This window comes from Lissotriton vulgaris, chromosome 3_1, assembly GCF_964263255.1.
Source record: "Lissotriton vulgaris chromosome 3_1, aLisVul1.2, whole genome shotgun sequence".
Taxonomy (NCBI): domain Eukaryota; kingdom Metazoa; phylum Chordata; class Amphibia; order Caudata; family Salamandridae; genus Lissotriton; species Lissotriton vulgaris.
In genome coordinates this window covers 925,542,840-925,559,074 of record NC_141689.1, presented here as the reverse complement: position 1 = coordinate 925,559,074, position 16,235 = coordinate 925,542,840, and the positions used below count along the sequence as shown (strand labels likewise).

Here is a 16,235-nt window from a genome sequence, read left to right as displayed (position 1 = left end):
GGCGATCTATGCACAGATATGAATTCAGCGGCCCACATGCCTCGACCCTCTCCTCTAGTCAGGTAAAGGGAATTACACACCTAAAATAACCCCTGGTCACCTTCTAGGTTGCGTGGCGCGAGCAGTCAAGGCTTATTTCAGAGGCGTAAGTTGAGCAGTTGTGACCACATACAGTAACCCAGTGACAACACTACAAATGGACACCTCACAGGTTTTATATAAAAAATAAGTAAACTTTATATAGAGTTACCACAAGACCATAAACAACAACTTTAAATCTACTTCAAGATGGTACATTTAAGCCTAGTTTAGTTCTTAGATGAAACACTCTGCGTCAATGTACCTTAAGTTGAGTTGCGCTTCCACAACTAGCAATGTTGCAGCGATGGGAAATTTGGCAAAGTTCAGGTGCAAAGAAATAAAGACGTGAAGATCTTCCAGATGCGGCGCGCTTCTTGGGCATGCGAGAAACTCTGTTCGATGTGTGGACTGCAGCGGCAAAACACCCTTACGATGCGACGGCAGCAGCTCCGATGACGGCGCGCTTCTCGGGGATGCAAGGTGCTCTTGGTCGATGCGGTGCAATGAGACAGTTCCAGCGGCGACACCCTCTGGCTTCGGAGTTGCGACGGCAGGCACTGCGACTGTGACACGCTTCTTCTCGTTGAGTCACGCTTCCTGCTCCTTGCGACACGCAGTTCCTCAGAAGGCCCAAAACAGCAGCAGGCACTTCCAAAAGAACACTGAGGAGCTGGGGGTTGAAGTCTGTTGTCGCTGAGACTTCAGCAGGAGGCAAGCTCTTCTCCAAGCCCTTGGAGATCCTTTACAAGTTGAAAGCAAAGTACATAAAGTTCCTTTCTCCTTTCTTTGGCAGTAAGGCAACCACTGCAGGCCAATCCCCCAAGCAGCACTTCAGCTTGGGAATAGTCTCTCCTCAGTTTCTTCAGGTTCTGCTCCTCAGTAAAAGTTTCTTCTTGTAGTCCAAAGTGATCTAATTTCATGGGATCAGGGTCCCAATATTTTTACCCAGAAATCCTTTCTTCTCTGAAGGGAGAGGGGCCTTTGCCCAGTCCAAACCAGTTCTGAAGCACTCCGTTTACCAGACTTCTTTTCCCTTCACAGTGCAGGGCATGCACTTCAGACACCCCACAGGGGGTGGAGCCATCATTGTGGAAGGCAAGTACAGTCCTGGAGCACTTTGTTGACAGGACTCCTCTTCTTTCTCTGTGCAGGGCAGAGAGATCAGACGCACCACAGGGGGTGGAGCCAGCACTTTTGGGGCGGGCACAGTCCTATTCAGGTCTCAGGTGTAAGCCCTCCCTCCCATCTAGATGCAGATCTCTCTATTTACCACTGGGTGACTCAGCCGGTCTCCTGGAATTCCCCAGCCCTGTCACTCACAGAAACCAGACATAGGAATACACAAACTAGCAGAGGGAGGTTTGAATGGTTAGACAAGCAAATACCTACTTTCTAAAAGTGGCATTTACAAACATAGATTAAAATAAACTTCACTGAAAGATTAATTTTATTATTCTGAGTTCAGGCATACTAAACTCAAATTTCTACCATGTTCTCTGAGCCTGTTAGGATTATAAAGTGTAACAATTCTAACAGCCCATTCCGGCCTATGGCGAACAGGTAGCCTTGCAATAGTGAAAAACGAAAAGGCTGTAATTCACTATTAGGACATGCCACACCCATCAGGGCTTGTTCTACTGTATACTTACAATGCACCCTGCCCTTGGGCCTACCATAGGAGTGACTAATATAAAGGGAAGGTTTAGGGACTGGCAAGTGGATGCACTTGCCCAGTCAGCATGACAGTACCAGATGGCATGCAGGCTCTGCAATGGCAGACCTTAGACACATTTTACAAGGCTGCTTCTGTGGATGATACAACCAGTGCTGCAGGCCCACCAGCCGCATTTGGATTACACGCCTTGGCACACTTAGTGCACTAGACTAAGTAAGTAAATTCTTTTATTGTATAGTTAATAAAAACCATTACAAAAAAATAAAATGCAGTAATATTTAAAAACTGATTGAGAGATGCATTCATGATTAGGAATTAAAACTATGGATAAAAATACCTTCGAACTTCAAAAGAAGAGTCCGTTACAGAGGAAACAGTCATACAAGAAATGCAAGTTCAGGGTATGAATTGGATGTTTGCAAAAGTTCCTCTTTTTTTCTCAAAGTTGGTGATAAATGTAATTGCTCTACAGAGGTGTTGAGGGTCCGCTGAGCATAGGACTTGTATGATCGCGGATTGACAGGTGCGAGTTCCATATTCCTTGAACTTCGCTTTTAACCTGTTCTGGCGGTCCTGGTCCAGTGCGGGACAAATGCAGATCAAATGAATGAAATCTTGTTTTGCGGCACCACATAAGTCACTCTCCTTGGAGTCTTGGGACCTCCATTTAGGTTGATCGGCATTTGTTGGCAGGTTACCCATCCTTAGGCGGAGGTATTTAAATTTAACATATGATGAAAATGCAAGTTCTAGATAGGCAGCTGGCGTAGACTTTTTGTATGATTGTATTGTCATCCAGGCATGTTCGCGATGGCTCAGGGTCTGACAAGTAAACCAAATATGAAGCCACTGATTAGTACATCAATTTACAATAAGGAGCACTTGCACTGTGGCACTGGATAGCAGTGGCACAGTGCCCACAGCATCTAACACCAGCAAAAACACATGAGGCAACAGCAAAAATGGAAGGGAGACCCACGCCAATAGTGCCAGGTCTAACAAACTGCTGAATCAATGGTTCCCGAATAAGGTACTGTTGGGTTCGAAAATGTCGCTGCATGGAATGAGATGCGTTCCCGTGCACAACTGTACTGTCAGGACCCCAAATGCAGTGGTTTTTTTGGTCCTAATGGAACACAGATCATGTCTGTGTGCCATGACATAAATCAGTCTCTTGAACTGTGGTCTTTTTGGACCGGGTTGGGGGGGGCACTCAAAGGGCTAATATTTACCCTACATCACTGAGTGAGGTCTAAAGGCTCACACGCCTTTTGAAAAGGTTCCACAGCTGTGCGCGCTTAACTCACCTTTGTCCTACATCATGTGGATGTGGAGTGCTGCATAGTGAAGGAGAACAGACTCTGCGTAGCTGTACATATGGCTGGGATGGGTACAGTATAGGGCTATAGCAGTATATGTGAAATTGGTGCATGTGCAGAGCGTTTGTATGCCTGTGTGGAATACAGGACATGAAAGATTTAGGCATGTGCAAAGAAAGCATGTGCAGGGGGGTACATTTACTAGCATGATGTACAATACATTAACGGTAAAGTGTTGTGTAGCATGCATATGGCAATTGTGTGTGCTGTTAGCAGCTGTGTTATAAAATAAACACAAAGGGATGGACGGTGCACTAAAACTTTTCAGATACTCACCTCCAGTCACAGATCTGGGTGAAATCCATCATGCTCATTTTGCCACAGGATTAAAACTAGCCTGTCTGATGAGGGGGGTTACCCGAAACTGGTCCAAGGATGCTTGTTTCTGGTTCAGGGAGGACCTGGCTTGGCAGTTTGGGCTGGACTGTTCCCATGAGGCACAGGGCCAAGAATGATTTGCATATTTGCATATAGCTGGGTCTACACTGGGGTGGCAAAGAGAGCTAAATAACAAAGATGGATTCAACCTAGATCTGTGACTGGAGAGGAGTGTTTAAAAAGTGTCAGCGCTCCGTCCATCTCCTTGTGTTTGCGGTGTTCTAAAATAGGTCCACCCTGGTTGAATATAGGAAAGCTTTAGTATTGTACACTGTGCACAGATGTGCTGAAGGCATGTATACATGCAAGGGTGCCACGTATAAAAGATTTAGTGCAGGTCATTAAGTGTGCTGCGAGTACACACAGAGTAAATGTGCCTGCACAGAAGCATTATATGAAGGACCTTGGGTTCCATTTTGGGATGCCCAGGCCTGCCTGGTTAAGGCAGGAAGAGGAGGAGAAGAAAACTCCCAGACAGATTCATGGATTGCTGCATTCCCGTTTGCTGGGAGGGTCACACACTGGAGAGAGGGGAGAGACTTACTTGGCATTTCAAGAGATTGCTCTTGGATTCAGTGATGGATCACAAGGAAGGGGCCTGGACACATCTCAGAAAGGGAGATTGGGCTGTTAAGGGAAGCCTGGGCTTAAACTTTTGATGCACATATCACTGTGACTGACATTCAGGTCTCATTCATGACCAACAATTCATGGGAGTGACCAAATCGCTTCAGAATCATACCTGCTGCGACAGACAACTTTCATGACAAAAGAAGGAGGGAAGGGTCTTCTTCAAAAGGAGCAGAACCCAGACATAAAACTTCAAAGTCTTAGACCCTAAATGATATTTGATGTCTGGAAAATTATTATAAGAAAGGGAAGCACTCCAATACTTCTGGGTATTACCAGGACTGGTGGCCACGTCCCGCTAGTCTCCTTGCTCACATCACCCAGGGAAACGGTCATCACCCGCCTTGGAGACTGAACACCAGTGCCTGCCTACTTGCCAGGACTAGAGTGCCTTGTAAGGAAATGGATATTGAGAGATGAACAGGGTGACTATTGAGTAAGACCTAATAGTGTGCATTCCCTGGATGAGACCACCAGTGAATGGGGAAAAACCCTGAACACCTTAAGTGAAAAAAAGGGTGGGACAGGGATTTGCCTGAACACTGATAAAGCTAGAGGGGGGATTATGTTTTTGCATTTGAAGGTCACATTTCTTTGCATGTGCAGAGTTAGAAATAAAATACAACTTCCTTATAACTGCAAGCATTTGTCTGGACTTCGATTTATTGTTTGTACTTGTTGCACTTGAGTGAATTGTGATCCCAGACCGGTATCTGCATTCCCAAGATGTGTTGCAAGGGGGGTGAACTGTCAAAGTTAGAACATGAAGCAACCAGTTGATTATTTCAACACTATATATGTGTGCATTTTGAAATAAAAAAATACTGTAGCAAACTTCCCACTGGCAAGATATTTGGAGAAACACCTTGACTGAAACGTCTGTAAATTTTGGCAAGTGCCCCCTTTCTATTCTTACCCTCCAACTCTTCTAAATACATATCTTTCTTAGAGTAAATTTAGAGATATTTCCACGGTGGAAGCTACTGTATAAAACGTATGCTTCATTTCCAACTGCAGGGATAAATCACTCAAATTACTAAAACTAAAACTCCTTTCCTGTGACAAGCACTAAACTGCTGCCAATTCCAAAGATTGCAGAACCAGCATGACATTACAACTGTAGATTTATTTATTTATTCAAAGTTTTATATAGCGCGAACAAGATCTTTGCAGATAACAGAGCGCTTTGCAGAAACAGGGGGTAGTGGCAACAGGAGGGTGACTAAACAGAACTATTGGGTACAATATAATAGTCAGTAGCATAATAGGATAGCACTCATGTACAGATAAAATACCAATAAACAATCAGGTAACCAGTAATATAAGACGGCGCAAAGTCTTTGATCCAGCTACAATAGAGTTCAGGTGAACTTTGGCTATAGGGATGGCTTATACCACTTTCATAGAGTTACAGAGAAAAAAGGGTAGGGGCATCAAGAGGGTGATTCAACAAACTAATGTGTACAATATAGTAGTCGGTAGTAAGTGAGTAGCATAATAGGATCGCAATCATGTACAAATATAATACCAATAGACAATCAGGTAACCAATGATACAAAAGCGGTGCAAAGTCTCTGATCCAACAACAATAAAGTTCAGGTGAACTTGGCCATAAGGATGGCTTTCACCTCTTTCTTGAAGAATGCAGTGGAGGAGATAAGCCTGGTTTCAGGAGGGCGTGCATTCCATATCCTGGGTGCCATTCCTGAGAAGGAGCGTTTGTAAGTTTTTTCCTTCCGGAATCTACGAGGTTTCAGGAGTAGACTTTTTGTACTTCTATTGGATCTCGAACCTCCTGATATAGTCAACTTTTGAGTGAGGTAGTTGGGTGCCTTGTGGTGTATGGCCGAGTGTGTCATAACGGCAATTTTCAGCTGTATTCTGGCTTCAAAAGGCAGCCATTTCAAGGATTTTAAGTCAGGGGATATATGCAAGTGTTTTCTTGAGCCAGTAAGGAGTCTCGCGGCAGCGTTCAAGGAGGCTCTTAGGGGTGCGGTTGTTGATAGAGGGAGTCCGCTGAGGGCCACAATTCCATAGTCTATGCGGGGGTTGACTAGGGCTTGTACAGCAGTTTGGAAGTCCTTGGCTGGGACGAAGGGTTTAAGTTTCCTCAATGTGTTGATTTGGAAATTAGCTCCTTTCGTTGCTTTGCTAATGTGCTGTTGCATGTTGAGCTTGGCGTCAAGTGTGAAGCCTAAGGATTTCGCAGAATTGACGATGGTGGGTTGGACATTGAGTGCGGTTAGGTGATTGAGCCAGATTTGGGTGGTGGTAATTTCCGCGGGAGGTGAGATCAGAAGGAACTCAGTTTTCAGAGCATTTAGTTTGAGGTGATTATCGGCCAACCACGATTGGGTGTTTCTAAGTGTGGAGTTCAGAAGTTTGATATCTTCCGGGCATTGTAGCTTTAGGTAAAGTTGAGTGTCATCGGCGTACATATGGAAGTGTACATTGGATGCTTGGAGCAAGGTGGGTGGTTCCATAACGGGGTTGAACAGTGTGGGGGAAAGGGAAGATCCTTGTGGGACGCCTAAATCTACTGGCACAGGTGAGGACAGCACATTGTTGATCTTGAACTTCTGAGACCGGTTATGTAGGAAGGAAGTGAACCATTTGAGAATAGTCCCGGATAAACCCATTCTAGTGTTTAGCAGCTCCAGTAGGTTCTGGAGCTGCTAAACACTAGATAGATGGATGGTTAGATGGTTGTTTGGAACACTCCAATTAAATAGAAGTGAGCAAAAAAGAAGATTGTTAATCCGGAATGTAGAAGATTACTAATATGACAATAAAAAATAAAATCGGGTTATGCACAAACAGTGCTTTTACCCCCAAGCATGTTATTTTGTTGAGCAAGCAATGTGGTACAATTCAAAAAGAGTATTATATCTGGTAGTAAAAAAAAATAAAAAAATAAAGAATTTAAGAAAAGACTTAATGCAGAATACAATGAATATTAATATGCCATGGACTGAATATTTTTCATTTAGCATGTTGGCTCCAACACTCTCCAATGTGACCCAAACCAATGAATGTTATGCACCAAATCTGTAAAGCGTGCAAACAAAAAATCTTAACCACAAATGTGACTTAACCATGTCCGATAAACTATAAAGCTATTCAAATATCAAGTTTAGGTGTTCTACCATATTGTGTCCATCCTGAGCAATTATAATTTCTAAAATTAAATGTGTACGACATACACTGCTACGTTGGCCTTTTAATTATTATACATGTGTCTGTATAAATAAATTACTACTTTAAGAATAATAAGATCGGTCACAGCATTACTCGTAGGATGTCAGGGAGGTCTACCATGGAAACAACTTACCAATACAGACCGGTAAGGCAACAGGTCTGGTGTGAAAAGTACAAAAAAAAAAGTGTGAAATTACTGTCAGCACCGATTAATCTAGACCACTAAAAACAGACAAATTGTTTATGCTCTTTTCCACCTCATAAAGGAGTTCCAACAGGGATCTAAATTAAACTACTTCTGAAAAATGTATATCGTTTAGTCTCAATGACTAGAAGCTTAAAATATGAATTGATTCATAGTTCTTAATGAAGGAAATGGTGAGATTTATACTGTACCTTCTTTGTATACTTTGCAGATTTCCCGCATCTCTTTGTTGGTCCTCGTTACCATTATCTCAATTAAGGTATCTTCATCTGTTCCAAGCCCCTTATAACAAGGTAAGCAGAATGAACTTGAGAAACGAACACAGCAGTACACGAAAAACGCAATGCAACAAGTCTGCCGCAATTTGTTAATGGGCTACGGTGCTGTTCCATTCATTCAGTAAAGGAATTCAAGTTACAGCAGCATAATCGGCACTATACCCATATGTGCCAGAACGGGCTTAGTAACTGGTAAGATTAGGATTGGTAAATGGTAGAACAATGTCCCATCACCAGACTCGGCATCATCTGCCACGAGAAGGAATTTTCCTAGTTGTATTTCTATTCCAGTTATAAAGAAGAAAACAAATAAAGTAGTAAACATTTTGCAGAAAGGAGTCATAATTCATTTATTATGTCATGATCAAGGTGTATGAATGGACGGTTTCTAGCTAATTTCAGCTCTAGATAAGTCCTTTGAACTAAAAGGTTTCCAATAGCACCACCGATCCGGAGGTCAGCGGCACCACAACTCTTTCCTCCCAACTCTCGTCTTTGCAGGCAGCAACCACGTGGTACTAGGACACCTCGGGTTTGAGGAGCTGGGGGTATCACCGGCTGCAGATCTAACTTTTGAAGGCGCAGGCGTCCGACCACTGGCATAAAGCAGGTCAGAGGGGACAAAATACGGGGCTCGTAGGCTGGGGTTCGAAAGGATAGACAGGGAGCAGTGGAAGGAGGCAGGTGCCAGGGAGGTGTGCCCACACAAACAGCTGCCGGATTCACCCTCCTCCTCTCCTTGGTCGATTCCCCGCTATTGAGCAATTGGACTGAAGACTGGCAGGGTGGGCTTAGCATGGGTCAGTTTATGAAGAACAGATTGCAAGCAAGGCTCCTGGCAAAATGGCAGCTTTTAGCAATGCATCCCTGCCCTCATGCGGACTCTGAGGAATGAAAGATTGGACCGGAATTTAAGTCACCAACACTTGCATGTTCAGTGCACTTCTGTATAACGCTCTGCTGCGAGCATCTGTGAGAGACCAGAAGACCAGCCCGTCTGTCAGAGTAGCCTCATTTTCTCTCCTTCCTGCTGAGTCTGGTTTGGTACATTTACAAGAACCTCTAGGGGAGCACCGCAGAGGAGCATCAACTGAACTGGGTTTTAAGGGGATATCAATCTTGTAATATGAAAAGAGGGACATAGGAAATATACCCACCCTCCAACCACCAACCCTGTAGTTAAAAACAAGAAAATGTGATCACAGAAGGAACGACAGGCATGTTTATCTACTTACAACAAGGGCTGTAGAGTTCACAAAATACGATTTACTCCTGCGTCAATAGCCTCCATACCTCTTAAACGGGATCCCCATTTTATTTACATAACAAATCATTAAACAAATGACAACCGAGTATAAATAAAACATTAATGTGCATTTGATTTCAAAGTACATTATAAATTCAATATGCAAAAATTGATTTCTGAATAACTTCTAGACCAAATCCCGATTCCCCTTCCATAGGTAAAATAGCAAATACAATACAATACCTTTGTGGAGCTTTTCAGCTCCTCAGCGTCAAACAGAGCTGGGGTTTTCAACAAAGCCAAAACCACCTCTTCAAGATGACTTGAGAGCGCCTTCTTCAGAGCAGCATCCAGAGGCTGCAAAAACATACAATGACAAATGTTTACAAAGAAATATAAAGAGCTTTACTATCGCAACCGTGGCACTATTGTCTCATACCTTGATTTTTTTACATTACCTATTAAAGTCGAAAAATCATCCTTATCAGTTACAGCAACACAGTAAACAGCATATCACAATGGAGGTCTTGTGGTCTCATTCCGGATTTTAAATGAAGCAGCCAGCAGGGAACGGTTACTTTTTTTTTGTTTGGTTTTCAACGGAGTTTTTATATAGAGCAAACTTGACCTGAAGGTATCGGGTATCAGAGCGCTTTACATAAGGACACATTCATTTTTATTAGGCAAGGTGAGATTACGCGATTTGCCCAGAATCACAGCATGTTCAAAGTCATTGCCGAGACTCGAACTCTGTTCCCCAGATTAGAGGTCGACTGCCCTAGCAGTTAGGCCACTCCTCTCCCAAGTAACCACATTTTAGTTAGGGAATGGAAGCAAGAGCCACAACTGAAGAATTTTAGACTGAATATCAGTTTACATTTTGGGGCAAGGTAAGCATAATGTTCCGTGGTAGTGCAGCTTAAACACATTGTGTGCAATAACTTACTGAGCAGATACAACCTTTGAAAAAAGCCATAATAATTCATGCGATTTCATTAATGTGGGTTACTGGATCATTGAGAGCCACAACAATTAGTGCTCTTGGATCTCAGATGCCTTTAACGGTATTGACCATAGGTACTCCCCAATGCCCATTAATCCAATATGGTATTCAAGAGAAGGGTGCCTAACAAAAATGAATGTGTCCTCATGTAATGCAACTGGTGCTATGTAAAGCACTCTGATACCGGATTCGGGTCAAGTTCAAGGTACATAAAACTTTGTAAAAAAAATATTTTAAAAAGGGTGACAGACTAGTTTGGTGTGACGGGTAGAACAGATATAATTTTAGTGTTTCTGACTATTTAAGGAGTACTTAAAGATCTAGACACCATAATTTAATATTCTTAAGGCGCCACTGAACTCAATCAACAAGAGTGCCCTTGCCAATCCTTCATTAATATATGGCATTAGGTAGATTGACATATGGAATATTAATATTTCTTTTTAAAATCATGTTACTTACATTTTGATGACAGGTGCTTTTGAATCTAGGAGCGGCTCAAGAAATAGCCAGTACTGTTTCTTTAAAAGTTATGGTTTTAGAATTTTTATTTTCTTTTTTCTCCTCTTTCTTGGTGTTATCCTTCACATTAATTTTAAATTTGAATGCATTGCATAATAGGATTAGGTTTTGATTGGATATTATGTTTTTTTGTACCCAATATTATAACTGAAAACAAACGTATCTAGTTGTCCTGATTAAGCAACAGAAATTAAATGTTGCATAACAGGTTAGCTTGTCTTTGTATTATTAAATGTATATAATTTTTAGTAGTGTCTCTCCTTTTCAAATGCTATATTTAGCACATCTTCTACAATATTTTTTTTGCAGGATTCCCATGACAATTATTTCCATGACTGACTTTGGGGTTCCGGAGAAGTTACCTCAGACTCAGCCATTGTTCATCTCTCCCCTTCAATGCTCTGGCCTGGTCATCTCCAATGATACAAATTCACTAGGAAGGTATACAAAGCCAATCTGGCAAAAGAGCAATATTGCCAAACAGTCAAAAGTAGCTCAATATTCAGAGTCTTGACTTTCATTTCATGAGTCAGCTCCCAGACTATGTGGTAAGTACCATTCAATCATTCGGTCTTAGGTGAGATTTCAAAATGTTCTCGGTAAATGCCAGAATCATTTACCTTCCCAGTCAGCGATTGATAGGCAGCTTTGATTTCTTGGCGCTGTGCATTGTTTCTTTTCGTCAGGATATCAATGATGGTTGCTTCATCAACTCCTGAAAGGCAGAAAAATAACGTTGCAAATTTAGAGTAACGATTTCAGAAAGCAATTAATCTTTCCCCGTAAAAAAGCCTTTGCCATTACAGACAGAACAAATTCAATTTACAGTACTTTGCGCACTTCAAGTATCTCCCCCCCTCTTTAACAGGGCCGAGTCTAGTTGCAAGTGAGACCAGAATGGAAGCCTTTCTGTAAAAGATGACTTGGACAGAGGAGCCCAAATATGCACAACTCTGCAAGCTCTGCCATGTTACAATGTAGGAAAATACATGCAACGTCGAGAATGGATTATCATCCTATAGCAGAATTCCTAAAACAGCACCCCAAATGTCAACTGAACAGTTGTGCAAAAGGAAGGGCAAGTATTAATGGTACACCATATTCACAATTAAACTAATTTTCCATTATTTTTTTCCATAATATTTTTACCACATTACCAAGCGGTTTAGGTAGATTAATTGCAAGAGGGACGAGTCAAATGAATATAATTGTCATGCTGGCCAAGCAGCACCCGACAAATTTTCCAGACACAGTTTCAAACAAAGAGTAAGAATCTAATACATCATCTACATAACAAGGAAGGTTCTTAAGCGGTTGCTAATACTCATGCAACATGTGCCACTGATCATCTGCATAGGCCAGATCACAGGGTTGTATCAAACTGTCATGAGCATCCATCATCAACCTTGGAAAGAACTATTTATAGCATGTTACTGTAATGCCTAGAGGGTAGGATATGTAAATACGGAGGGGCTGGGTCTCATGCCAAGGCTGACCTTGGCATATAAAATGTAAACTAGTTACATATCCAACTTAACATAGATATGTGTATCTTCGCCAAAAGAGAACATGGCACACACATCTGTGCATAAACACAGGATATAAGCCTTTGTATAAACATGCAAATTGTTTTAGTCACAACACTTCTAGATAGGATAGAAAGAAAACACTGTTTTTAACAATGGGAGTATTTAAGGGCAATGTTGTCCCAAAGTAGAGTTGGAGCGTTCAAGGATATAGGTTTTTCAGTGTTTAGCCTGGTTCCAGATCATATGTTCTTTTTGAATAAGTCCACAACAAAAATAAAAAGCATTATTAAAGCTTAGTCTACTAAATGGAACAAATAGAATGGTCACCTTTGAGTTGAGGTGTTTCGACCCCCAAGGACTGTGTGTGCTGTTGTAAACAAGACTGAAGTCCTGCAATTTTAGAGGTATTTGTGGTTAGGTAATGATCCAGGCTAGAGTGTGTTCAATAAAAATTAAAAAAAAAGACAGACCTGGAGATAGAATTAGAGATCAAAGGGAGGGTGGGATTTATTGTAGTAGTTGCCCATGTTGCTCTTGGGTCAGCCTGTGTGGCGGTTGAATGAATCCCCATACCACTAGCACACTGTGTTCTTCACTCTAAGGTGTAAATGGCAGTAAAGCAGGACTGAACAGTCTCATAGACACCTGCTTGGTTTGGGTACACAGACCAATAGAAGACCAATAGCAGCACTACAGACCAAACTGATGCAAGTCAAGGGCAGGTTAAGCAAACAGCAGCAGAACTTTAAAATGAGTGAGCCTGTAGTCCTTGCTCCGTGGCACAGGTTAAATAGACCTCACTCATATGGAACACTACAGCGCTCATGCGGTCAACTCCTACTGAAGGCAATAGCCTTCCACCAATATGAGGGTGGCGCTTTGGGGACCCCTTCCAGTCCAAAAAACAACACAGTCCGTAAGAAAGTGCTCCATCATGGAGCACATGCAAGATCCATGTTTCTCTATGACAAAATTTAAAAATCTGCATTACGGATCCAGACAACAGTACAGTTGGGCACTCACAGCATGGATGGGGACTACTTCATGCATGTTTTCTGGAGCATAGAAGATAAAACTATTTGTGAAGTCCCTGGTTCATACCTGTTCGGCTTTCTTTTTAATGGCTACGATTCTACAGTCAGATTATCGCCCTCAGCTGGCTTGCTTTATTACCCACATCAATCTTGTTGCTTCATCTATAAATACTATTTAGCTTTGTGTGTGACTTGCAATTCAACTTGTGCCTTGGCAGCTGTGAGTTTGTGCCAAATTTTCTGGGAGCCTGTGTTTTTGTGTATGCTTAACTGCCTATAAAGTGTCGCAAACAAAACTTAAGGAGGTTTTGCTATGGTCTATTTTATATAATTCTTTATGCTTTCCTAAATCGCTTTTAATTATTTGATGTATTTGTCCCAACCAGAACAATGCTCATCAATCCAGCTTTTCTTGCCTGTGTAGTGTATACAGCGAGGTCACTGTAAATGCCAATGATCCAGGTTTTAGAGTTAGTGCTAGGAATCCATCTCCACTTAACGACTGTTACCTCCAAACTGAAGTCCTGGCTTAGAAGAATCGATAGCTCTCCCGTTTTGCCAGGGCAGATGTCAAAGAATTGTCTGGGAAACTATTTAAATTGTATTCTAATCAGCCTATCTTCATTACATGGGTTTCCGGACGTAGGCATATCACTGCCTTGCATATGGAGCAGAATGAACACGGCCATTCTTTTAGTTGGAAAAAATTGCAGCTAATTTTATCAGGTCACATTGTTATTTGCTATGTGAATATGTTCTGGACGGGTGTTTAACTATAAACAATCCCTCCTCCTTACCTGTATGTCCTAATATATGAGGTCAATTTCCCAGGATTCTCCCTCCCTTCACTGCCTAAGGAAATTATGGACAATGTAAAAAGGATCATGGAACCCTGGGCAGTTGCCAACTTTTAGATGGAGAGCAGCCCCTTTATATGGAACACTTTTGGATGAGTACCCCAGGATCCTTGTTTTTTTTGCATAATTGAAAAGATAAAACAATCCCCCAACATTAATCATTTCACAACTCTTACCTATCCCAAAGTCTCTCCTAGACCTCTCTCACCTTGCCTTTTAAGAGCTAGTTAAGTAGATGCATTCAATAGCAGGCCCCGCTCCCCCCCTGCCCATCTTCTCCATTACAGCCATCCTACAGTCCCCCTGTAAATATTAAAGTAATTCAATGATACCCTCAGCTTTGTATTGGTCTTTCTCCAGACTTTTTGGTGAGAATTTCCAGTTGTCTGGAGTCTGGTATTCTTGTTTCAATATAAACCACAACCATCAAATCAATACATTCTCTGCTCCCATCTGAAACTTGTCATGTCATTTTATACAACCGAATAATCTACTTATCAATTATCTTCTCACAAGTCTAAAAAAGCCCGGCAGTAGAAACATACCATTCTACAGATTTCACATTATTAGGATTCTGAACGTAAGAAACATAAGCAAGTGGCCACCGATCAAAACATGCCCCTAATCATCATACATTTGATATGCATTCAAAATTCATACCTTTAACTTTGATGGCTTTGTCAAGTTCTGCTGCATCTGAAGAAGGATTGAATCCACTGTGTGCCTGCAAAGTTGGCCCATGCTCCTAGTGATTCAGAATTAATTGAAATTCAGGCTTATGAAAAAAACCAAGACAGTGTGCAAAATACTTTCTGCCAGAAGCATTCAAAGGAAACATACCATTGTAACTACAAAGTCACATTTTCCGAAGTATTCTCAAATCTACTGCAAGCATATGAAGTATAAAAGCAAAAAGTGCAAAACACGTCATTCATTAAATGATTTCAGAAAGCCATTTTTAATGTTACCCTTGGACTACAGGAGGCGATGTTATACACATGTCACCAGTAGCACCATCAAATTAAAAATTCACTTTCAAGAGTTGGGTTCCTAAAGTAAACCCCATGTCAATACTGGCTTACCAATAAAAGTAGTTTTCTTTACTATGAGTTTCAATACCTTTTCTGGTCTACATTGCCCTCTTAAGCATCACCATTAACCTCAGCATTCTCCAGAACTAGTGGCCTGGGTCATTGCAGAGAGTGAGCAACAACCATCTAAGAAACCCTTTTCTGTGGGGTCGGGGCTTTAATTACTGAGTCAGGGCACCTCCACAGGCTAATTAGCATTTTTAACTGACTACAAACTGAATTGTTTGAGATAAGAATGTATTTATTCTACCAGACCTCAAAGTTTTGCAAGGCCCTCGAATTATCTTGCTCTTGTGGATTACTAAAATAATGTTCTGCAAAAATTCCAATCTGTAGGAATTAGACATGTGGCGTTTATTTTGGATGAAAGAAACGGAGGCTGAATTACTCCAACAGTTCCAATACAGACAACACACTCTAGAAATATACCTTTGTGAAAGGTTTGACATGTAGGCATCTGTAATGTAATACTAAGTGTGCTACAGCTCTAGGTTTAGTATGGCTTGATGCTGGGTGTACACTTCTGAGTTGCACATCCCAGCTGCACAAGCGGACACCCTTGAGCGGCAGACCATGGGGTTTTCACGGTTTAACACCCCTTATAAAATATAAATAACACATGGAATTACCACCTTTAACAGATTGGCACAATCTGGTAGAGAGAAGAGTGACAAGAACTGCTACAGCCACTTTGTAATTAATGCATTTAAACATGGTATTGAAAACCCACAAGTATATTTCTCGTCCATTGCCAATATTTTAGTGTGTCTAGTATACAAAGAGTGCAATTCTACACTAGGAAAGAGTAAGCGCCCCAACCAACTAATGAAGGATGTAGCACTGCACTCCCATATAAGGTGGTGTACATCAGGGTAATGCTGATGTATCAGAAAAATCCAGTTCACGGTGGATGGAGGAGATTGGGTGCATCAGGTAGAGAAGTAGCAGGAAGGTTCAGTTTAGGTGAAAGTGGAGCATCTGGGACATTGTAGGAGCATGTAATTATTATTATTAGATGGAGAAGGGGCACAGAAGCAATACACAGTCTCCAAATTCTTGGTCTTGCTGTGCAATCGAATCTCTACTCCGGTGCCTCTGTCGATTCCTTGAAAATCACACACATCTAGGG

General features: G+C 41.7%; 1 protein-coding gene across 1 annotated transcript in view; it reads right to left on the bottom strand.

Annotated features, from left to right (window-relative positions):
- The window catches only part of LOC147727223 (annexin A1-like), a 137,914-nt gene that overhangs the window by 62,002 nt on the left and 59,677 nt on the right, over positions 1 to 16,235 (bottom strand). Inside the window, exons 3-6 of the mRNA XM_086961273.1 lie at positions 14,676 to 14,760; positions 11,216 to 11,310; positions 9,314 to 9,427; positions 7,738 to 7,828 (exon numbers count right to left, since the gene is read on the bottom strand). Of these exons, the coding sequence (XP_086817399.1) occupies positions 7,738 to 7,828; positions 9,314 to 9,427; positions 11,216 to 11,310; positions 14,676 to 14,760 (385 nt within the window). The remainder of the gene's footprint in view (positions 1 to 7,737; positions 7,829 to 9,313; positions 9,428 to 11,215; positions 11,311 to 14,675; positions 14,761 to 16,235) is intronic.